Source organism: Culicoides brevitarsis, chromosome 3, assembly GCF_036172545.1.
Source record: "Culicoides brevitarsis isolate CSIRO-B50_1 chromosome 3, AGI_CSIRO_Cbre_v1, whole genome shotgun sequence".
In the NCBI taxonomy this organism is placed as follows: Eukaryota; Metazoa; Arthropoda; class Insecta; order Diptera; family Ceratopogonidae; genus Culicoides; species Culicoides brevitarsis.
Window position 1 is genome coordinate 7276944 of NC_087087.1, and position 21144 is coordinate 7298087.

A 21144-nucleotide genomic window follows, 5' to 3' on the forward strand; every position below is an offset into this window, starting at 1 on the left:
TACTTCCTATTGCGACACACATCTTTAAGAGGGCAGTAAAATTATCAAATAACAAACAACAAATAATATATAGGTTAATAAACTATGAAAATTATATAACATTATTGCCAAGGTTAAGGCAATTAAATTTGAATAATTTTTACGCGTTCTTTCGTAGTATTTTCTTTTCGGGAATTGTGATGATCATCGTCATTAACACCATCATTGACATCGTTATTTATAGACTTCGAAATTGGTGTCTCTATTGAGTTGTGCGTGCGTGAGAATTAGGTGAAGAAGTAGGTACACACACACAAAATGGGAAAGAAAAGAAATAATAATAATAAAAAGCGAGAGAAGATTAACGGAATTGACATTGAATTGTGATGGTCCAGATTTTTATTCGATTTAGTCGTTCTGGAAATAGATTCAGGTGTGTAGTTGTAGAAGGGCAGAAGAAATTTTTAATTATTTATAAAAGATTTTAGAGTTCTGCCCATTTGGGCAAAAAGGGCAATATAGTTAAAGTTAGATTTTTGTTGAAGAAAATTTTTATAATTCAATTATCAATTAAAAATTTAATTTTTTCCATATTTTTAGATAATTTAAAGAACTTTGAATTTACTTTGCCCATTTGTTGCCCTTTTACTGCCCATTTTTATACAAAATACTTTTAAGGATTTTTTTGAAACTTTTAGTTTTAAGAAGACCTCCCATTTAAAAAAAATATTTTAATTTCTTCCTTATTTTTAATTTTAAATTTCGAATTTAATGAATTTTTAATTTTTTTTCGAATAATATTCATGGGCAGTAATTTGCCCATATATTGCCCATCTCTCCTAAACTTCGACTTTCAAATCATTTTTTTAAATAAATATGGCCAAAAATAATTTTTTTACTCATTTTTTATAAATTTAAACTTCAAGGGCAATTTTCAGAAAGTTGCCCATTTGTTGCCCTTTTTTTAAAAAACATTAAAAATTTTAAATTTTTTTCTTTTATTTTTCTCTTATTTTTTGCCCTTCTATTTCTTTTATAAAAATACATAATTTTTTAAATTTATCCTATTCAACTTCCATTTTCAAATTTTATTCTTTAAAAAATTATCTGCCCTTTTTTGAATTTTTACCCAATCCACCCAACTTCTTAAAAATCATTCTAATAAAATTTCTTTTAATTTTTAATTTTTAGAAAACAAATTTATTCATGTTAAAAATCGAAAAAAAAAATTAAAATCGAATTGCCCAGGTATTGCCCTTTTGTTACCCATCCTTACAAAACTTCATATTTCTTCGAAATTTGTTACTATATTTGAATTATTTGCTCTTATTCTTCATAAAACTTCATTCTTCTAACGAAATTTCACAATATTTGAATAATTTGCCCCTTTTGCCCTTCACAAAAACCATCTTAACTTCATTCCTGTTCTGGTTTGTTCTACTTTTCTCACGTAGCTGTACCTTCATTATGTAAGTGATTTGCAAATTGCTTTGTTTAGCTTAAATTTAATTCGCAATAAATTCAAATAAATTCTAGACCTTTTAATCACATGTCACAATCCGGATTCGACAAGTGCAACGTGATATCATTCTTCTAAAACGAACAAAACGAACGAAAAAAATTGCACGACTGACGTCGGAAGAGGGGGCCATTGTCCGTTGCATTACCTTGAAGCAATTCAAAAAACAAAAGTCGCAATTCTAAACTTGCTTAGAATGATACATGATCGTGCCATGCATCACTCAAACACAAAACACATGTATGCAGCAGGCAAATAGAAAAAACCTTGAAACTGCGGAGAGTTGAATGCTCAACCGGAAAACCTTCCTTGAACTTTACATTTCCTAAGTTAGTAACGCAGTGCAAAACAAATAAATATTCATCTATTAGATTCAATTATTATATCTCCATACGTCGTCGTTCACATATAAAAGCTTAGACGAAAAAAAAAATACCGAACGTCTTCTATGCAAATGAGATGTCAATCGTGATCATGATCATGATAAATTCGAAAAAAAAAATATTTAAATGCAAATAATTGAGAGTGACACTCACTTAATTAAAATCCCCCAAAAAAAAAACGACGAAATGCACCCGATCTACTCATTTTCCGAACTCATGAAAACGAGTCAATCTGATTGGCGGAGATCCGTAACACCCTTTTGCTTTCAAAGTGCTTTCAAACTGCTTTTGTGATCGAGACGAATGAGAGTGAAAAGGCGTCATCCATTAATGACGTCGTATTTATTTTTTAGATTTTTGTTTAAAACTGTTTGAAATTCTAAAAAAGTTAATCCCAAACCCCCTCCGCTCGAAATTCATCATAAATTTGAAAACCCCCGCCCCCCTAAATTTTCAACGCCATTGATGGACGACGCCAAAAATGCTTGAAGTTTGAAAGCAGCTTGAAAGTAGAGGCGGAGTCAGAGAGTTCTCTCACGAAAAATGCCGAAGTGCTGTGCCTCTCTGGCAGCTATAAATAAACAGCAAAGGATAAGAATAATTTTAGAGTGTTCGCAGACTTTTAAACAGCAACACACAGTGCTTGAAAAAAAAAATAAAATTTTTAATATTTTTTGATAAAATAAAATAAAACATAAAAAGAAAAATAATTTAAAAAATATGCAGAGACATTAATTCGTGATAAATATTTTTTTTATTAAATAAATAAATTATTAAATAAAAATTAAAAAGAGACTTTTGTGCCAAAAAAAAAAATTAAAAATTAATTTTAATTAAAAAAAAAAAAACTTTGAAAAAAAAATTTTTTTTTGTGAAAAAAATAAACAATATAAAATAAATTAAATACAAAAAAAATACAAAAATGTTCGTAGACACAATTTTGCATAATTTCATGCAAAAACAACAACTATACTATGACGATTTATATAAATTCACATCGCTACGTAACACACTGCTGTACATTTGCGGCATTTTATTCATTGGACTATTGTTGCAACAAGTGCTCCGACTGATAATTGACTTGAAAAAATTGCCGCCCGGTCCGTATGGCATTCCGGTACTTGGCTACCTTGCATTTGTCGGCAATGAACGTCACACCAAATACCATGAGCTGGCGAAAAAATATGGCTCAATTTTTAGTGCACGTCTCGGATGCCAATTAAACGTCGTAATTTCGGATTATAAAACAATACGTGAAGCATTCAAAACATATGATTTTATAAACAGACCAAAGACACCACTTATGGACGTTATTAATGGATTTGGTAAGTCATAGCACACTGCAATTCGTCATGCATGCACAAATATTTAATTTTTTTTCCATTGTTCACAAATAAATTAGTTCAATCAATTACGCGTTTCGGAATAAAATAAATTTTATTTTTTTTTCGTTGTCAAACAATGACTTGAGATAATTTTCTAATCGCCAAGTTCTACTTTTTTTTTTGAAAAAAAAACTATTTAATAAAATTATATTTGAAATAATTTGATTAGCGTGAGATTGCACTCGACAAGGCTAGGCACAGTAGATTATTAAAAATAAAAATTATCTTGTAATGATTTGTAAATATTTGTTTTGTAGTAAAATTGTGAGATAAAGGCACGTGTTTTATTTACATTTCATTCAATTTATTATTTTTTTTTTAATAAAATTTATTTTTTCATAAAAAAAAATTATTTAATATTATTTTTACAAAAAAAATAATTTTTTCATTAAAGTTTTTTTAAATAAAAAAATTATTTTATAAAAATTAATTTTTTCATTTAATTTTTTTTTTTTAAATAAAAAATTTATTTGAAATTATTTTTAAAAATTGATTTTTTTTATTAAAACTTAAAATAAAAAAAAATTAATTTCAAATTTAAAAAAAAAATATTTTTTATTAAATAAAAAATAAAAAAAATTTTTTTTTTTTCAAATAAAATAAGAAAAATAAAGGAATTAAAATTAAATTCATTTCAATCTTAAAAAAAAAAATTTAAAAAAAATTTAAAAAAAATTAAAATTAAAAAAAAATTTAAAAAAATTAAAAAAAAAAAAAAAATAAAATTTTATTAAAATTTGAAAAAAAAATTTTTCTCAAAAAAAAATAAAAAAAGTCAATTTTCATTCAAATTATTAATAAATTTTTGAAAGCAAATTTTTCTCATATAAAAAAATAGAAAAAAAAATAAATTTCATTAAAATTTAAAAACAACTAATTTTTTAACACAAAAAAAAAATTATTAAATAAAATAAAATAAAATTTTAAATAAATATTTTTTTTAATAAATAAAAATTAAAAAAATATTATTTAAAAAAAAAATAAATAAATAAAAATACAAGAAAAGATCATTTTCAGTCAAAATCCAATTGAATACTGATTCTTTTCGTGTTTGAGATACTTTTTCAACGCGATCGAGCTTTTATTCTCTCGCTCTCTTTTTTTCGTCTCATTCTCTCATACGATCTTCTGCACTTTTCTATAGGCACATATTACTCCATACCTCTATCTATAAAAATTATTTCAACTCAAAAAAGGGATTTTTTTACTATTTCATTCATTTTCATTCATAAAAAAAATTAAAAAAATATTTAATTAATTTTTTTTTTAATTTTTTACAGGAATCATCAACAGCGAAGGACGCTTATGGAAGGACCAAAGACGATTCTTGAACGAAAAATTGCGTCATTTTGGCATGACGTATCTCGGCAATCGGAAGGAACAAATGGAGACCCGCATTATGGTGAGTATTCTTCTTCTTCCGTTTTTCAATTTTTTTTTCTCGCGTGCATTTCCTCGTCCGCATAAAATGTGTGCAAAAAATGTGTATTAAAAAAGGCGGAAAAATTGTGACTTACTACCGCTTCGAGTGTCGTACATCGTCTTACATCTTACATGGCGGCGCGGCGTGTCAATGACCGTAAAAAGTAAAAGTTATCTAATCCACAGACGTACGACGTGCGAACAGGTCTCTGCGTCGCTGCGTTTATTCATGATTATTATTATTTTAAGTGCATGCACTGCCTATATATTGCTCGCTGCTGCCTTTTTTTTCGTACAAGATGCAGTACATAAGGAAAACGTGAGCACACATCTCGCAGAAACCCGCTTTTTTGTACACATTGTCACACATAGCGAACGTTGTTGCTGCGCGCGATATATTTACAATAATAATGTTATTTATTTCTTCTTTTCAATTTTTTTTTCTTGTATATTTTACCGGTACATTACAACACACCACAAAAAACAACAACAACAACAACTTGTTGCATTATTATTCGTGGTATATAGGCTGAGGTTAATGAACTCGTGGAAACTTTGTATAATTTTGAGGGTACGGAGATCGATATGAACGGCTTGTTGTCGGTCAGCATCAGCAACGTCATTTGCAATTTGATTATGTCGGTGCGTTTCAGTCACGATGATCCTCGTTTCAAGCGTTTTAATTGGCTCATTGACGAGGGATTCCGTCTTTTTGGCGAAGTGCACATGATCGATTATATTCCGTTGATTCAGTATTTGCCGGGAAATATAAATGCCAAGAGTAAAATTCTGCAAAATCGGTGTGAGATGTTCAGTTTTTATCGGGATGTCATTGAACAGCATCGGAATACGTTTGATCCGAATAACTTGAGAGATTTGGTTGACACGTATTTGTATGAAATTAAGAAAGCCAAAGAGGATGGGTGTGAACAGGAGTTGTTCGATGGAAGGGATTGTGGTAAGTTTTAAATTTTAAAGAATTTTTTTTAAATATTTTTTTTAAATATTTTAAGTTGATATATTTTTTTAAATTTTAAAGAGATTTAATTAAATTTAAAAAAAATATTTTTTTTTATTAAATTTTAATTTTTTTATTTAATTTTATTTTTTTTTAGTTTAATTTTTTAATAAACTTAAAAAAATATTTCACATAAAAAAATGTAAAAATAATTAAAATATTTTTTAAAAATATTAAAAATTTTTATAAGGAAAAATTATTGAAATTTAAAAATGAGCTAATTTTTTTATATTTTTTGATTAATTAAAATTAATTTTTTTTCTTAAATTTTCCTTTTTTTGTTTTCAAATTAATTAAATTATTACCATTAAAATTTTTAAAATTATTTTTTTAAGTTCATTAAATTTTCTTAAAAAATTAAAATGTTATTTATAAATAATTTTAAATTTTTGACAATTTTTTATGTGAAATATTTTTTTTTATTTTATCTAAAAAATACAAAAAAATGAAAAAAATAATTTTATTAAGTCAAATAAAAATTCATTTTAAAATTAAATTAAATTTCGTTAAAATTAAAAAAAAAATCAATACAAAAAGTTATTTAATTAATATAATTTAATTAATAAATTAAAGTTATTTAAAAATAATTTTTTTTTTAATTTTTATTTAAAAATTATATCAAAAATTAATTTTTCACTGAAAATCACGCAAAAAAATTTAAATCATATTTTATCAAAAAGTTGTCAATTTTTCTCTTAAAAACTCATGATATTAAATTTAAAAATAAAAAAAAAATAATTTAAAAAAATTGGAGTCAAAAATTCGAGTTTAAAATTCATAAAAAAATATTCTTTTTTAAAAAATTTATTTTTTAACTTAAAAAATAATTTTTTTTAGTAGATTTCACAAAAATTATCATTTTTTTGATTTTTTTCAATTTTTTTTAAAATTAAAAGTTAAAATTTTCACGAAATATTTAAATTTAAATATTTTTTTTCTCAAAAAAATAATTATTTAAAAAATTTTTCTTAATTAAAATGATTTTTTTTTATTAAATTCCAGATGAACAAATAATGCAAGTGATCTCAGACTTATTCTCCGCCGGCATGGAAACAATCAAAACGACCCTATTATGGCTCCAAGTTTTCATGTTACGAAATCCCGACGCCCTCAAACGCTGTCAAGACGAACTCGATGCCGTCATTGGGCGCAACCGCATGCCCTCAATTGACGACGTGCCGTATCTCCCAACTACCGAAGCCACGATCCTCGAAGTGCTCCGAATAACCAGTATAGTTCCTTTAGCGACAACTCACTCACCTGCACGGTAAGTCTCCGAAAAAAAAAATAATTTAATTTTATTTACATTGTAAATCGATCGCGAACGACGAAAAAAAATTAAAAAAAAAAGAAAAAAATTGCAATTACGCACGCAGCAGCAGTACAATACCCTTTGGCACTGATTTACAACTTTTTTTTTTCTTGTAATCAGTTCGTGTCGCCGTCATTTATTATTATTCAATACACACGATTTATTACATTCCAATAATGCATTTATTTATATTTATTGTAAGGCGTAAAAATTATTTAATAATCCAGTTTATATCAGCTTGGCATGGGCTCGTCTAACGCGTTTAATCTACGCGCTGCAATTCGAGAGTCGTTTTTTGCGTGCGTCATTGCGCGCGACATGCAAATGCAAAATAAAAAAAAATAGTGTCAGATGATAGAAATAACATCATCACTCTATGTTTAGCGCAGAGAGTTGACTCGATGCATGCGAAATAAAGCGAAATATAATAATAAATAAAGAAAAATATGTGCGTAATATGTGATATGTTGATAATTGCATGTACAAGGCCGTTCATTGAGCTCTCTTGTGAACTTTTTTTTTATTTCTTCTCGTGCTGCTTCTTAGGCAAGTGCAATGAGAAAAAATGTTTCAATTTATGCTTTAAAATATATTTTTTTTAATTATGAAAAAAATTGAAAAAAAAATTATTTTATTTTAAATAAATTTTAAATTTATTTATTTTTAATTTTTATTATAAAATAATTAAAAATAAAATTTAACGAATTAAAAATTTAATTTTTAATTAAAAAAAATATTTAAAATTTATTTTTATAATTTTTTTGATCGAATTTTAATTTTTAAAAAATTAATTTTAATTTTATTTTTGATGAAAATAAGTTTTTCTTATTTAAAATTAAAATTTTTATTTTTTTTTTACTGAATTTAATTAAAAATATAAATTTGGTAAAAAAAATGTAAAAAAAAACAATTCAAATAAATTATTTTTTAAAATTAAATTTGAAAAAAATTATTATATTTTTGTTTTTTTTTTAATTGAAATAAAAAAATATTTTATTTAAAAAAAAATAATTAATTTTTCAAAAATTCCTTCAATTTAAAATATTAAAAAAAAAATAAAATTAAACGAATTAAATCAAAAATTAATTTAAATAAAAAAATAATTAATTATTTAAAATAAAAAAATTAATTATTTAAATGAAAATTAGTAAAAAAAATAAAATATTTCAAATAAATATTAAAAAAATAATTTTCTGAGTCAAAATTTATCAAAAAGTATTAAAAATTAAAAAAAAATAAATAAATATTTTTTTTACATTTTTTTTATTTATTTAAATTAAAGGAAATTTTTAATTTAAAAATAAAATGTAATAAAATTGAATAATTTTTAAAATCAAATTTGACAAAAAAAAATGATAAAAAAATTAAAAATAGAAACAAAGAGGGTTTCTTGCCTATGAAATATGTTAAATCTTGAAATATAAAAAAAAATCTGAAAAATATAGTATTTAATTAATTATTTGAATAAATAAAATTAATTAAAAAAATAATAATTAAAATAAAAAATTCGTAAATAATTAAAAAAAATATCTAAAAAGACAAAAATTATTTAAAAATAATTTTTTTATTATTAAAAAAATTAAAAAATATTTTTAAAAATTATTTTAGCCTAAATAATTAGCAAAAAGATTAATTTTTCAGCTTTAAAAAATAAAAAGAAAAATCAAATGTCAAGCAAAAAAAAAATTAAAATAATTGTGTGACTTGAGTAATGAGAGATGATTTCATATTATATAAGCTCACGTTTATTCATCTCATTCACACATTTGTTCGACGCACACATTTTAACGGTTCTTCTTGTAATATAACAACAAGAATCTTAAAATTCTCGTTTCTATCGAGTGTTTACTTCGCACGTTCGTTCGTTCGTTGCCATCATGCAGCAACAGCAGCAGCAGCAACATAAACAACTGTTAAAAGAGAGTTCATTTAACTGTTTCGCCGTCGTCGTTGAATATTTTTTTTTCTTTTGCTGTGTTCAAAAGAAAGTGAAAGCATTCATATAATATGCTAGATGGCTGTGATATATGACAACAACGTTGTCTGGCTTTTTTTTTGCTGTGCCCAGTCGAAAAAAAAAATTTCGTGAAAAGTTCAATGTACGAGTTGTGTCGAAATTTTAAAATTAAAATTTTACTGGCTCATTTTTTTTTGAGACATAGTTTAATGAACTCTCACGACGACGACGACGACGCGTTGCTACGACTACCTGAAAGTCATAAAAAAAGACAACTAGCACAAAATCCTCCGCGTTATCTAACAGTTGTCTGGTCAAGCACCCGCGTTGTGATATATGAGCTCGCGTCGTCGTCGTCACCCGAACAATGGTTACTTTTCGACGACGGCGTTATGTAAGAAAAGCGCAATGATTGATGGCAGGGGTAACAAAAATAAATTTATGACTCAAATACGGTCGATCACGGTTAATGAACTGCTCACCGTTTTACCAAGTGATTGTCTCTCGATGTCATAATGTCTGGGGTTCGTTCATTCGTGCTCAAATTTCGCATAATTTGTATTTTAATTTTTTTTTCGGTTGCTCAAAAAAAAATTTTTTTTTTAATTTGTTGATGATTTATTTCGACTAAAAAAAGGCAAAAAAAAAATAAATTGGGGACTCACGTTGATCCAAGTCGTTGTTGTAGTCGGCAACAATAAAAAAAAATAATTTCAAAAAATTTTAAATAATTTTTTATTGACACATAAATGCAATAAATAATACAAAAAGGTGAATGTGTGACAACTGTCGCTGCATAAGCGAGCTTTGCGTGTGAATTTTATAAAGTTGCTAAGCTTTTATTTTTTTTTTTAGTATGCTGATCACTGCAAAAGCAGCGAAAATATTAAAAATATAAAGTGACGATCACATTGTGAGTCAATGCTAAATGTGTATATGAGGTTTTTGAACTCCGTGGAGGTGACTGGTTAAAAGATTGAATTATTTACGAAAAAAATTAATTTAGCTGAAATTTTTTTTTAAAGAAAAAAAAATGATTTTTTACATGAAAATAATTTTTTTTTAATTTATAATTCAATTTTTTAATTTAAAAAAAATAAAATTTAATTTTTAAATAAAAATTTATAATTTTATTAAATATTTTTAAAAAATTAAATTAATAAATAAAATTATTTTTTAAAGAAAAATTTTATTTATTTAATTTTAGTAAACAAATTTACTAATTAATTTAATTTTTAATTTTTTTTAAACTATGAATTTTTTTATTTTTAAAAAATTTGATGAAAGTTTAAATTTAAAAATTTTAATTTATCTTTTAGAATTTTTTTAAATAAATAAATTTATTTATTTTCAGAAAAATATTTAAAATTAAATAATTATTTTTTTTTTAATTAATTTTTATTTTTAATTAATTTTGTGAAAATTTTAATTAAAATTAGAAAAAAGTAATTTTTAAAAATTTAAATTCATTTTAAAATTCTTAAAAAAAAAAATATTTAAATGAAAATTATTTTTTAAAAAATATTTTTAAAAATATTTTTATTTGAATTAGCATAAAGGCGATTTTCAAATTTTTTAACTGTCATTTTTTGAATTGACATTTACGAAATTTTTAATTGCAATTTGCGAAATTATCAAAAAAATAAAGTTTTTAAGGTTTTTTTTAGGAAATTTAATTAAATTAAAAGCGAAAATAATTCAATTATTAATTTAAATTTTAAGAAATTTATAAAAATTAAGCAAAATTTTAATCAAACAAATTTTTTTCTTCTCATTACAGCGACATCGAAATCAACGGTTACAAAATTCCCGCCGGCTCGCATGTCGTGCCACTCATCAACAGCGTTCACATGGATCCCAATTTGTGGGACAAACCCGAAGAATTCAACCCCAACCGATTCATCGACAGCGAAGGCAAAGTCCGCAAGCCCGAATATTTCATTCCCTTCGGCGTCGGACGGAGGAAATGCCTCGGCGATATTTTGGCTCGCATGGAACTCTTTCTCTACTTTGCCTCGTTAATTCACCGCTTCGACCTCAGTGTACCTGCGGGCAGCCCCTTGCCGAGTCTCAAGGGCAACGTTGGCGTCACAATTAGCCCGCAAAGCTTCAAGATCAAACTGAAAGCGAGACCGATGGCTCCAACGTGCATCGACACCGAAATCTTACGTAATGTCGGCTCGTATTAAAACAAAAAAAAAGTGAGAGAGATGAGAGAGAACTTACAAAAATCAACGCCAAAACCAAAACATCGAATATAAGAACGCAATATTTTGATATTGCGGGAGCACGGTTTGTTTCCTATCACCTGAATTACTACAAAAAAAATCCATTATCATCAGTATTATCGCATTTTATTACAAACAAGAAACCGATCGCGCTAAAAACAACAACAACTAGTCCAACACACAAAAATTCTTTAAATAATTCAACTTTCTGCCCTCAAGCAAAATTCAAAAAAAAAAAAATCACTCAAAAAAAAAATAAAATAAGACAATAATCAACAGTTAATGTTAAATGAATTTAAAAATCAGGTTTTTAGCATTTTTTGTTTCTTTCTTTTCATTTAAAAAAAAATTAAAATTTAATCAGGTGACTGACAAAAACGCATTTTTGTCAATAAATTCCATTAAGCACTATAAATAATTAAAAAAAAAAATATTTTTAAAAATTTGTCTGAGAATCTTTGTAAGATTTTCATTTATCAGTGCTATAATTATTATTATTTAACGAAATTCCACCCGAAAAAAAAATATATTTCAATTCTCAACTATATTAATTTTATTATTTTATCAATTTTTTTAAATTACCGCAGAAAATTAATTTTTTCCATAATTTACATTTCCCGCCTTAAATTGTGGCATTTTTTTAATAATTTTTTTTTCTTCATTTTTTCTTTATAATTAATAAATTTATTTAAATTCCATTTAAATTAAATGAAAAAAAAATAGTAAAATAAAAAACGAGAGAATTTAATATAAAAAAATAATTAATTAATAAAAAACAAGTTTTATTTGCATATTTTAAATATGTTACAAAAAATACGTATTTATTTAGTAAAAAAAAATTGTAAGAATTTAATTTTAAGACAAATTTGTCATTTTTAATTAATTAATAGTAATTTTAATTATTTTTATCGTAGTTTGTAAGTTTCAATAGTATTAAGGTCCGTTTAGCGAGAAAATATATTAAGACAAAAATAATATTTTTATAAATTAAATTTGTTTTTTTTTTCTCCTATTTTTCGGCTTCTTTGATGATTAATGAGTAATCGGGCGGGGTAAGTGTTATGCCGCAAGTGCCTTTCATGTCGAGAGATGCTGGATTCATGACTTCGTAAGAAAAGTTGTAGACGAAATTTGAACAAAATAGGAAAAGGAGCATTTTTGCAAGTTCTTCGCCGAGGCACATGCGTTTTCCTGTGGAATTTTAATGAAAAATTTTTTTTTGGTTAAGAGGTAATTTTAATATTTTTAAATAATAATAAAAATAATATTAAATAAATAAAATTAATTCAATAATAATTTAAAAGTTACTTAAAAATAAAATAAAAATAATTAAAAATTAATTAAAAAAAATAAAAAATCAAATTAAAAAAAATATTAATTAACAATTTAAAAATTTATATATTTTTTTTAATGACATGAAAATTCTTTAAAAATGAAAAAAAAATATTTATATATAAAAAAAAATTAAAGTCACTTTAATTTTTTTTTATTTAAAAAAAATAATTATTTTTATTATTTTTTTTTATTTTTGCTTGAAATTAAAATTTTGAATTAGCAGAAAATGAATTTCAAATTTTTAACGGTTTTTTTGAATTGACAGATTTTGACATTTTATGAAAATTGATTAAAATTACAAATTGTAGAAAAATTTTTTTTTTCATTTTTAAAGAATTTTCATGAATATTTTGTCAATAAAAAAATTTTATCAAAAAAAAAAAAAAACGTTAAAAATTTGAAATTGTGTATCTGCTAATTCAAACTCTTTTTTTTTATAAAATTTTATATAAAAATTAAAAATATATTTCATAAAGTTACGAATTGAAGGAAATATTTAGAATATTTAGAATATTTGAGAAAAAAATTGTTACCTGTTTGAAACGGAATCAAATTCGAAGACGTCTCAAAATTCCCATTTTCAGTTATAAACCTATCCGGCATGAACTTTTCTGGCTCTTTCCATTTTTTCTCGTCCATATGAACTGCCCACATGAGCGGAATAACCATCGTTCCCTCTGGAATGCGATATTTTCCGATTTTCGTTTCTTTTGTCGTTCCATGAGGAATTCCCAGCGGAACAACTGATCGAATTCGCTGAGTTTCGGCAATTGTTGCTCTCATAAAAGGTAATTTCTCGACATCATCCAACGTTGGAGCGCTCTGCAAAACTGAATGCATCTCGTAACGAAGCTTTTCTTGAATCACTCTGTCACGAGCAGTAAATAGAATGAACCAACGAATGGTAGTTAGGGTTGTATCAACTCCCGCACCGAAGAGATCCGCCAACAGATGGCGCAATTGTTCATCCGAACCGAATTTAATCGATTTTCCCCGTAATTCGCGGTCAATGAGAAAATATTTGACGATACTTTCGCGATATGAAGCCAAATTTGCTTGACATTTTGCGATAATTTTATCGTAAATCGCGTGAGTTTTCTTCTTTCCTTCGAGCAAAAAGTTGATGGTACTTGAATTCGCCGGTAGATGTCGCAAAAATGGAAGAAAGTTAACAACGCCACTCACTCCGATATGTTTGACGCCTTCCTCTTGTAAATGTTGCAAATATTTCCATGTTTCGTCATTTTTCTCGTATTTTTCGCCGAATACAAAGTCGTTCATGACATTTCCCAAAGCATTGTGCAAAATGTGAAAAGGATTCACGTCAAATTGTTTTTTCATCTCGTTTTTCAGATCTTTGACGTACTCTTCAACGCCAAGTAGGATTCTTGCCTGCATCGCATCTCGAGTCGTGCCAAATTTAGTCATTCCCAATTTTCGCAACCATTCGATGGAAAGTTTTCGTTGATCGCGCCATTGATCCCCTTCAGCGCAAATTATTCCTGTTGATGACGCAGAGAATTTTTTCATAGAAATGTTAGTCATTTCCGATTTTTTTTTTATTTATCTTAATGTTTGGTTAGTTTTTTTAGTTCTACATTGTGAGAAACCGCACACGCATAAGAGAAGTGTGATGGAGTAGAGAGAAAAAAAGGAAGAAAATGACTAAATATAAGATTTTTTTTATGTTGGTTGTGAATATGACTTAACCGCATTTCAAGTTTTTTTTTTTTAATAAAAATTGAAAGTTGATTCATTTAAAATTTAATTTTACTTTTATTATTTTTTATAAAATTTCTTTAATTTTTTTTTAATTATTAATTATTAATAATTATTAATTATTTAAAAAAATTAATTTATTTTTAAAATTTAAAAAAAATAAAATTTAATTAAATTAATTAATAAAAAATAATTAATTTTTTTAAATTAATAATTTGTTTTTATTTTTAATTAACTTAATTAAATTATTTTTAATCATATTTTTTCAAATTTTATAAAATTATAAAAATATAATTGAAAAATTATTAAAAATATAAAAAAGAATTGAATTAAATAAAAAACGTATTTTATTTATTTTTTTTTTGAATTATTTTAATAACAATTTAAAATATTTATTTAAATAAAATATTTAAAAAAAAATTATGCTTGAAAAATTTTAAGTTTGTCAGATTTTTAACTTTTTCAAGGTTCATTAATTTTTTTAATTTTTTTTTTTTGTACTGTATTTATTATTAAGATTTTTAATTTTTTTTATATATTAAAAAAAAAATTTGAAAATTTTGAAGATTATAATTTTTTTTTTTATTTTTTCCGAAAAGTTGAGAAATTTTTTTAAAAAATTGATAATTTTTTATTTTTTTATAATTTTCAGGACAAGACGATCACAAATTGGAAATTTTTCAAAAATTCTCTGAAATGCGGTAAGAATTAAAATAAAAAAAAACATAAAAACCGAAAGTAAATTTACGAATAATTCAATGTCAATGTCTAGACTCTTTATGTTCTTCTTCGTTCTTCGAGTATGTGTCTTTGTTGCTTTTGGTCGACAGCAACGACAGCAGGTAAAAGCGAAATTCTAGGAAATTTGGATTATTTACGATTTGCCGCGAGGCGAGAGCGATATATTCATTTCTAAGTAAGCGCGAATCATCATCCGAAAAACCAAAAAAACAAAAAAATACTCAGAAGAAAAGAATTTTTTACACATCATCGTCGTCAAGCGGCGGCAATCGGCAACAGGAATGAAGGAAGAAGGAAAAAGAAGCGCGCGAAAGAATTTTGTGTGAAATATAAATGAATCATTCATCGGAGCAAGGAATTTATTTTACGTTACGTTGACCTTGAGTTGTTTGCTTCTTTTTTTTCTCTCTCTGTTTGCCGCATCTCCGTGCATGCAATTCGCGTATCGCGACTCCCAAAAGGTTGTTCACTTCACGAAGCATTCAAATCTTCTGTGCTTTTTTTTTGTTGTAGATACTCACCATAGCCGCCCATGATGCCGTGCGTCACGTACAATGGTGCTCTGCCAGCGAACTCTTCGCGTTTCAATGCATCTCGTATGAGTTCGTTGTCAGATAAGACGACAGTGAAGATATTTCCGAGTTGAAGGCTGTAAATTGGTCCGTAGCGTTTTGCGAGGTTTGTCAGCGAGACGTAAGGCTGCTGTGGATCGAGAAATGGCAAGTAACCCAAGATGGGAATGGAAAAAGGACCTGGAGGGCAATCTCGAAGCTTGAAATATCGTTGAAGGAGGTAAATGACGAGGAGAGACGTCAAGAGAAGGAACCACATGATGGAATCTGTTGAGAAAAAAATGATGTCATTTTGGTAATTTATTGCGACAGAAAGTGAAAAAAAAATAATTAAAGCGATTTTGAGGCAATTAATAAATTTTTTATAGTTTCAAAGTTCAAGTTTTTGGTTAAAAAATTAAAAAAGAGGTTTTTTGGTTTGTCTTTAATCATTTTTTCCAAAATTCCTCTTAAAAATACTTAATTTTCAATTAAGACCAAAACAAAAATATTTTTTATTTATTTTTTTTTAAAATAAATAATTTTTTTTTTTTTTGTTCAGTTTATAAATTTTTAACATTAATTTAAAAATTATATTAACAAAATAAAATGAAAGAAAAATTAAAATTTATAAAAACTTATAAAAATTTAAGACAAATTTTAATTTTTGAAAAAAAAATAATTAAAATAATTAAAAAAATAATTTTGAAAAAAAATAAATAAAAAAAAATATTTCAATAAAAAATAAATTTAAATTAAAAACTATTTTTGAAAAAAATCAAAATTATTTTTGAAAAAAAATTAAATGAAAAATTATGTAAAAAAAAAAAATAAAAATTACATTAAAATTAAAAAATATTTTGGAAAAAATTAAATTTAATTTAAAAAATTTAAAAAAAAATTAAAAGAAAATTAAAAATTAATTTTGAAAAAAATGAAATCAAACTTAAAAAATATTTTTGAAAAAATAATATTAAATTAAAAATTAAATTTTTACGAGTTTCAGTTCAAATTAACAAAAGTCAGATTTTAAATTGATTTTACATGAAAAATCTCAACTTTTCTAAATTAAAAAAAAAATCATAGCAATTTTGAAAAAATAATTTTTCACTAATTTTCACTCAAAATGCACTTTAATTAAATATTTTCATTCAAATAGCAAAAAAAACCTGATTGAAAAAAACTAAAAAGGGCTCACTTTAAATCAGGTCTTGTAATTTTCCAACTCGAAATCACGTCACGAACAATTTTTTTACCTGCGTAAACTCGCAGACTTAATAAAGACACAAAAAATGGATAATTAACAATAAACTCACTTGAAAACTTTATCAAGTTGTCAATATAAATATGACTTTGACTTAAAATCTCACGTACACTTTTTTTTATTATTTCTCATAAAATCATTAAATTTATTGTTAAACCGGCTTGCGTTGTCTCTCAAAGCGATACTGAATGATAAAAAGTCACTTTTTTTATGTCACCAACTGGACTTCCATCAAATTGACTTGAATTTGTATTCAAATTAATGCTGATCTCACTTGAAATGCATGAAAATTTAAATTTTTTGAACGAATTTCGGAGCACAGAATTGTTTATTTACCTTTTACATCGTGCGCGATTGACTTCTTCTAAGTGAAATCCAAGTTACTCCATGCGACACCGAGCGAAAGAAGAAAAATGTCAAAGAACGCAAATAATGTTTGCGTAAAGAACGAAGAGCTTAGAAGAGGGAATAGAAGAACGCTAATTTGCTCGAAATCCTGATTGAAGATTGCGTAGAAGTTTCTCGCGAATGGCAAGCACCCACGCGGCAACAACGTGTCTTTATTCTCGGTCAATGCTATCCCCAGTCAATGCACTCTTAAAAGAATAAAGAATCGTTTAAAATAGTCATAAAAATCAGATGCGAAACTGGATTACGAGGACTTTTACCGGTTATCAACACAAAAAAAACAGGTAGAAAAAAATATGCAAGGAATACTGAGAATAAATGGAGCGAATAAAAGTTTCTCGATTGAGAGCTAAATCGCTTTTAAAATAAGGTTTTGTTCTTGTAAGAAAAAAAATATAATTTTTCAACAAAATCTTATTTTAAAACGATTTAGCTCTTAAACCAGAAAATTTTATTCGTTCAGTATTCCTTACAGTTTTTTTTTCTAATTTTTTCTAAAAAAATAATTAATTAATTAATTAATTAATTAATTAATTAATTATATTATTACATTTTACATTACATTAATTAATTTTATTTTTTTAAATTTTATTATTAATTTTTAATTAAAATTTAATTTTATTTTATTTAAAATAATTTTTATTTTTCATTTAATTTTTTCAAAAATATTTTTAACTTTAATTAAATTTTTTATTTTAATTTTTTTTAAAATAATTTTTATTTATTTTTTTTCAAAAATATTTTTAATTTATTTCATTAATTTTTAATTAAAAAATTTTTCTAAAAAAATTAAAAGAAAAATTAATTTTTCATCTCCAGAATATAAAAAAAAATCTTGAATCGACTCAAAATTTTATTTTAATTTTTTTTAATGAACAGACAGACAATTTTTTAAGCAAAATATAATTTTTTTTAATAAAAAAAAATATTTTATAAAAAAAACGTTAAGGAATAAAAATAAATGCATTCGTTGAACTCAGGAACGTAGCGATAGAGAAAAAATGGTACAAAAGCGGTTCATTTTTTACGATAAAAAATTTTTACATAGCAACAAGAATTAATTCGTTCTTCTAAAATGTACTAACTTAAACATTTTTTTAAATTCAAATAGTAAATGAGTCAAAAGTTAACTTAATTAAAGAATTTTTCGAATTAGAAGTCTTTTTAGATCCTTTTGGAAAATACGAATGACTTAATGAGTTGAAAATAAAACTCTTAAAGTTTTTTTCAACATTTACAACGATTTAAAATGTCAAAAAATTCATCAAAGATTTTAAAATTTAAGACTTTCAATGAATTTTTTAGATTTTATGATAGTTTTAAACCGAATTTTCTTGTTTGAAATTTTGAACATTTTTCTTCTTAGTTAGAATTTTAGATTAAAATTAAACTTTATCGATTTATCCTTCTGATAATTTGATTTCTTTTAAAAATATAAAAAAATTGATCTAATTGAAGAAACTTTTTCTAATGAAATCAAAGCCTTTTAGATTTTCTTCAAAGATCCCTTTAACAAATCAAATTTCGTTCCATCACTGCACTTCAATGAACTCTTTGTCGCAACACAGACAACACATCTGTTAGAGTTGAACCACCTTTTAGGCCTTCTTCTTCATCATCAGAATTTCTTGACTCGCTTTTTTTTGTTGTTGTTGTTGTTTCGCGTTATCCGACGAATAACAAATTATCATTCTTTTTTATTTATCTCGCGAGTTGATGCTGCATGAACCAACAGATTAACATATAAAATAAATAAAAAAAAAATCGCAGACAATTTTATTATATCGCGCGTCTCTTTGCTGTGTGTCGGGCGGTGATTCTCCTGTTAATGTGCTGTCCTTATGATATTTATATGCCCATAAAAAACAATGCAAAAAACAGTTTCATTGACCCTATTAGCATATATTGCAATGCGTTGTGGCATCTCTCTGTCTCTGCGTGTGTTTGTGTGCGAAATGAAATCATGTGTAGCTAGATTCAAGCAACATTCCGTTTCATATCGTTGATCAATATTTATTTAATTAATTCAGAAAGGAGTCGCGCAATGAATGAGCGTCTGATAGTTTTTTTTTTTTTTTTTTGATAAATGGCAAAAGGGTAGGAACGTGTAAGTCTGTACTATTGACTTAAGGTTTTTAAGTTCTTGTTTTGATCTCATTCAGCTTCCAGCCTTTTTATCAATGACTTGAGACAACATCATGAGATACAGATGAAATTTCTTTTAAATTTTGAAAATTAAGTTGTCGATGATTCGTTACTAACTTGAAAATCCTGTATTATTGTAACTTTTCTTAAAGCACTTGAAAGCTTGTAGCTTGACTCTTGAAATTCTTCTTTGATTTTTCCAACCGCAATGACTTTCTTGACGAAATTATATCTTTTAATTTATTTATAAATGAATTCGACATTACATTCATTCTTTTCGCAACTTTGAGTTAATAGTCATCAATAGTTTTTTTTTTTCATTTCGCAAATTGAAAAAATTTTGCAATTTTCTTTTTCTAAGCAATTTTTCCATGAAGGTATCATCTCCTTTGTTTGAATTTCCATCATTAATTTCAATTATGCCATCTTCCAGAATATTTTTCTGTCATTTTGTTTCGATTTCTCAGCTGCATTTTAATAGGTGTTCTTTGTAGGCTCATTTTAATAAATTCGTTACACAAAATGTTTAGCTTTGTTTTTGAATTTAGAATGGAGTTAATAACTTATTAAAAGTGCTTAAATTTGTTTTTTAAAATAAATTTTCATTAGCAGAAAAAATTACCTATATTCCTTCTGTATTCCTTTCAACGCCTACTTTCTTCAATTTTTTTCTACCATTTTTCAAATTGAAAATTTTTGCATCTTCCAATGTATTTTCATTTGGATAGCTCTATCTTCTATATCTTCTGAATAAATTGCATTAAAATTATTATATGCAAGTCGTTTTCCAGATATTTTTCCTTCAACATGAATGTTTTCCAAAATGACACTCTTCAGATTTTTCTCCATTTCTAATTTTTTGCATTTTTTCTGAATTTTGTTTATTTTTCGTTTAATTCGATATCTTTTGATTTTTCTTCAGTTTATGTATCTTTTTCTTTTAAAGCTTCTTTTTTCCCATTTTTTTCATGAGGTTCAAAATTTTTTCTTTTAATTCATTAATTTCTTTGAAAAATACTTCCAAATTTATCGAATATCAATGTGTTTTGTTTTGTAACTGAAACCATTTGAACTTGCTACAAACATAGCTCTTTGATTGGTTTATTTGAATTTTCTTCCAATTTTTTTCAGATCTGGTTTAAGCTCCTTGTTGAATTTAAGAAGCCACAAAGATTCTTGACAAGCACTTTATAAAGCAATATATTCAGTTTCACATGAAGAAAAAGCTTCTCTGAACTTTCTGTAAAGAAAATTTCATTATTTTTGAAAATTTTTTGATCAAAACTTACCTATTGAATTAACTCCTCAGATTTTATAGATGAGTTCAGTTAATCCTCTGTTTACCTATTAAAATCATCCTCATCTAAGGCGAAGATTTGTATCTTCAATTAAGACTGTAAAAGTTAGAATATTTGAAAATTTTTGATAGTTAAGTTTAGTTCAGTAGATTTCTTAAACGTAAAATAGCTTAAAAGATTTTATAAGATTTGATATATTTCACTTACCTTCAAATTTAGATTTTTTTGACTAAAATACTTCAATTTGTTCAATTTCTTTAAAAATTCAGAAACAATTAAAAAATTTAAATTAAAATTAAATTAAAATTAAATTAAAATTAAATTAAAAATAAATTAAAATTAAATTAAAATTAAATTAAAATTAAATTAAAATTAAAATTAAATTAAATTAAAATTAAATTAAAATTAAATTAAAATTAAATTATAAATTAAAATTAAATTAAAAATAAATTAAAATTAAATTAAAATTATATTTAAATT

The 21144-nt window shown here is 25.0% G+C and overlaps 2 protein-coding genes across 4 annotated transcripts; one reads left to right on the top strand and one right to left on the bottom strand.

The window, feature by feature from the left end:
* The first annotated feature begins 2588 nt into the window (after window positions 1-2588).
* Window positions 2589-12040, top strand: LOC134833029 (cytochrome P450 18a1). The gene is made up of 5 exons (XM_063847182.1): window positions 2589-3206; window positions 4547-4668; window positions 5217-5646; window positions 6709-6973; window positions 10756-12040. The coding sequence occupies exons 1-5, from the start codon at window positions 2804-2806 to the stop codon at window positions 11162-11164; spliced, it is 1629 nt and encodes a 542-aa protein (XP_063703252.1). The 5' UTR covers window positions 2589-2803; the 3' UTR covers window positions 11165-12040.
* Window positions 12041-12053: 13 nt separating this feature from the next.
* Window positions 12054-17149, bottom strand: LOC134833030 (cytochrome P450 306a1). 3 transcript variants are annotated; one of them, XM_063847185.1, is made up of 5 exons: window positions 16866-17149; window positions 16748-16805; window positions 15520-15837; window positions 13072-14040; window positions 12055-12394 (listed from the first exon to the last, which is right to left on the bottom strand). In XM_063847185.1, exons 3-5 carry the CDS (start codon window positions 15827-15829, stop codon window positions 12213-12215), a joined length of 1461 nt encoding a protein of 486 aa, XP_063703255.1. In that variant the 5' UTR covers window positions 15830-15837; window positions 16748-16805; window positions 16866-17149; the 3' UTR covers window positions 12055-12212. The 3 variants fall into 3 exon arrangements, with proteins under 3 accessions (XP_063703253.1, XP_063703255.1, XP_063703254.1); XM_063847183.1 differs by lacking the exon at window positions 16748-16805 and having other exon boundaries at window positions 12054-12394; window positions 16924-17149; XM_063847184.1 differs by lacking the exon at window positions 16748-16805 and having other exon boundaries at window positions 12056-12394.
* Between the last annotated feature and the right edge of the window lie 3995 nt (window positions 17150-21144).

Bases quoted from the DNA above. Each gene is read 5' to 3' on its own strand.
- LOC134833029 (XM_063847182.1), top strand. From the start codon at position 2,804: ATGTTCGTAGACACAATTTTGCATAATTTCATGCAAAAACAACAACTA. The intron at 3,207-4,546 runs GTAAGTCATAGC...AATTTTTTACAG, and splicing joins GGACGTTATTAATGGATTTG to GAATCATCAACAGCGAAGGA. The intron at 4,669-5,216 runs GTGAGTATTCTT...CGTGGTATATAG, and splicing joins AAATGGAGACCCGCATTATG to GCTGAGGTTAATGAACTCGT.
- LOC134833030 (XM_063847183.1), bottom strand. From the start codon at position 16,945: ATGAGAAATAATAAAAAAAAGT. The intron at 15,838-16,923 runs GTACGTGAGATT...TTTTCTCAACAG, and splicing joins GAGAAATAATAAAAAAAAGT to ATTCCATCATGTGGTTCCTT. The intron at 14,041-15,519 runs GTGAGTATCTAC...CGTCATCAACAG, and splicing joins CGGCATCATGGGCGGCTATG to GAATAATTTGCGCTGAAGGG.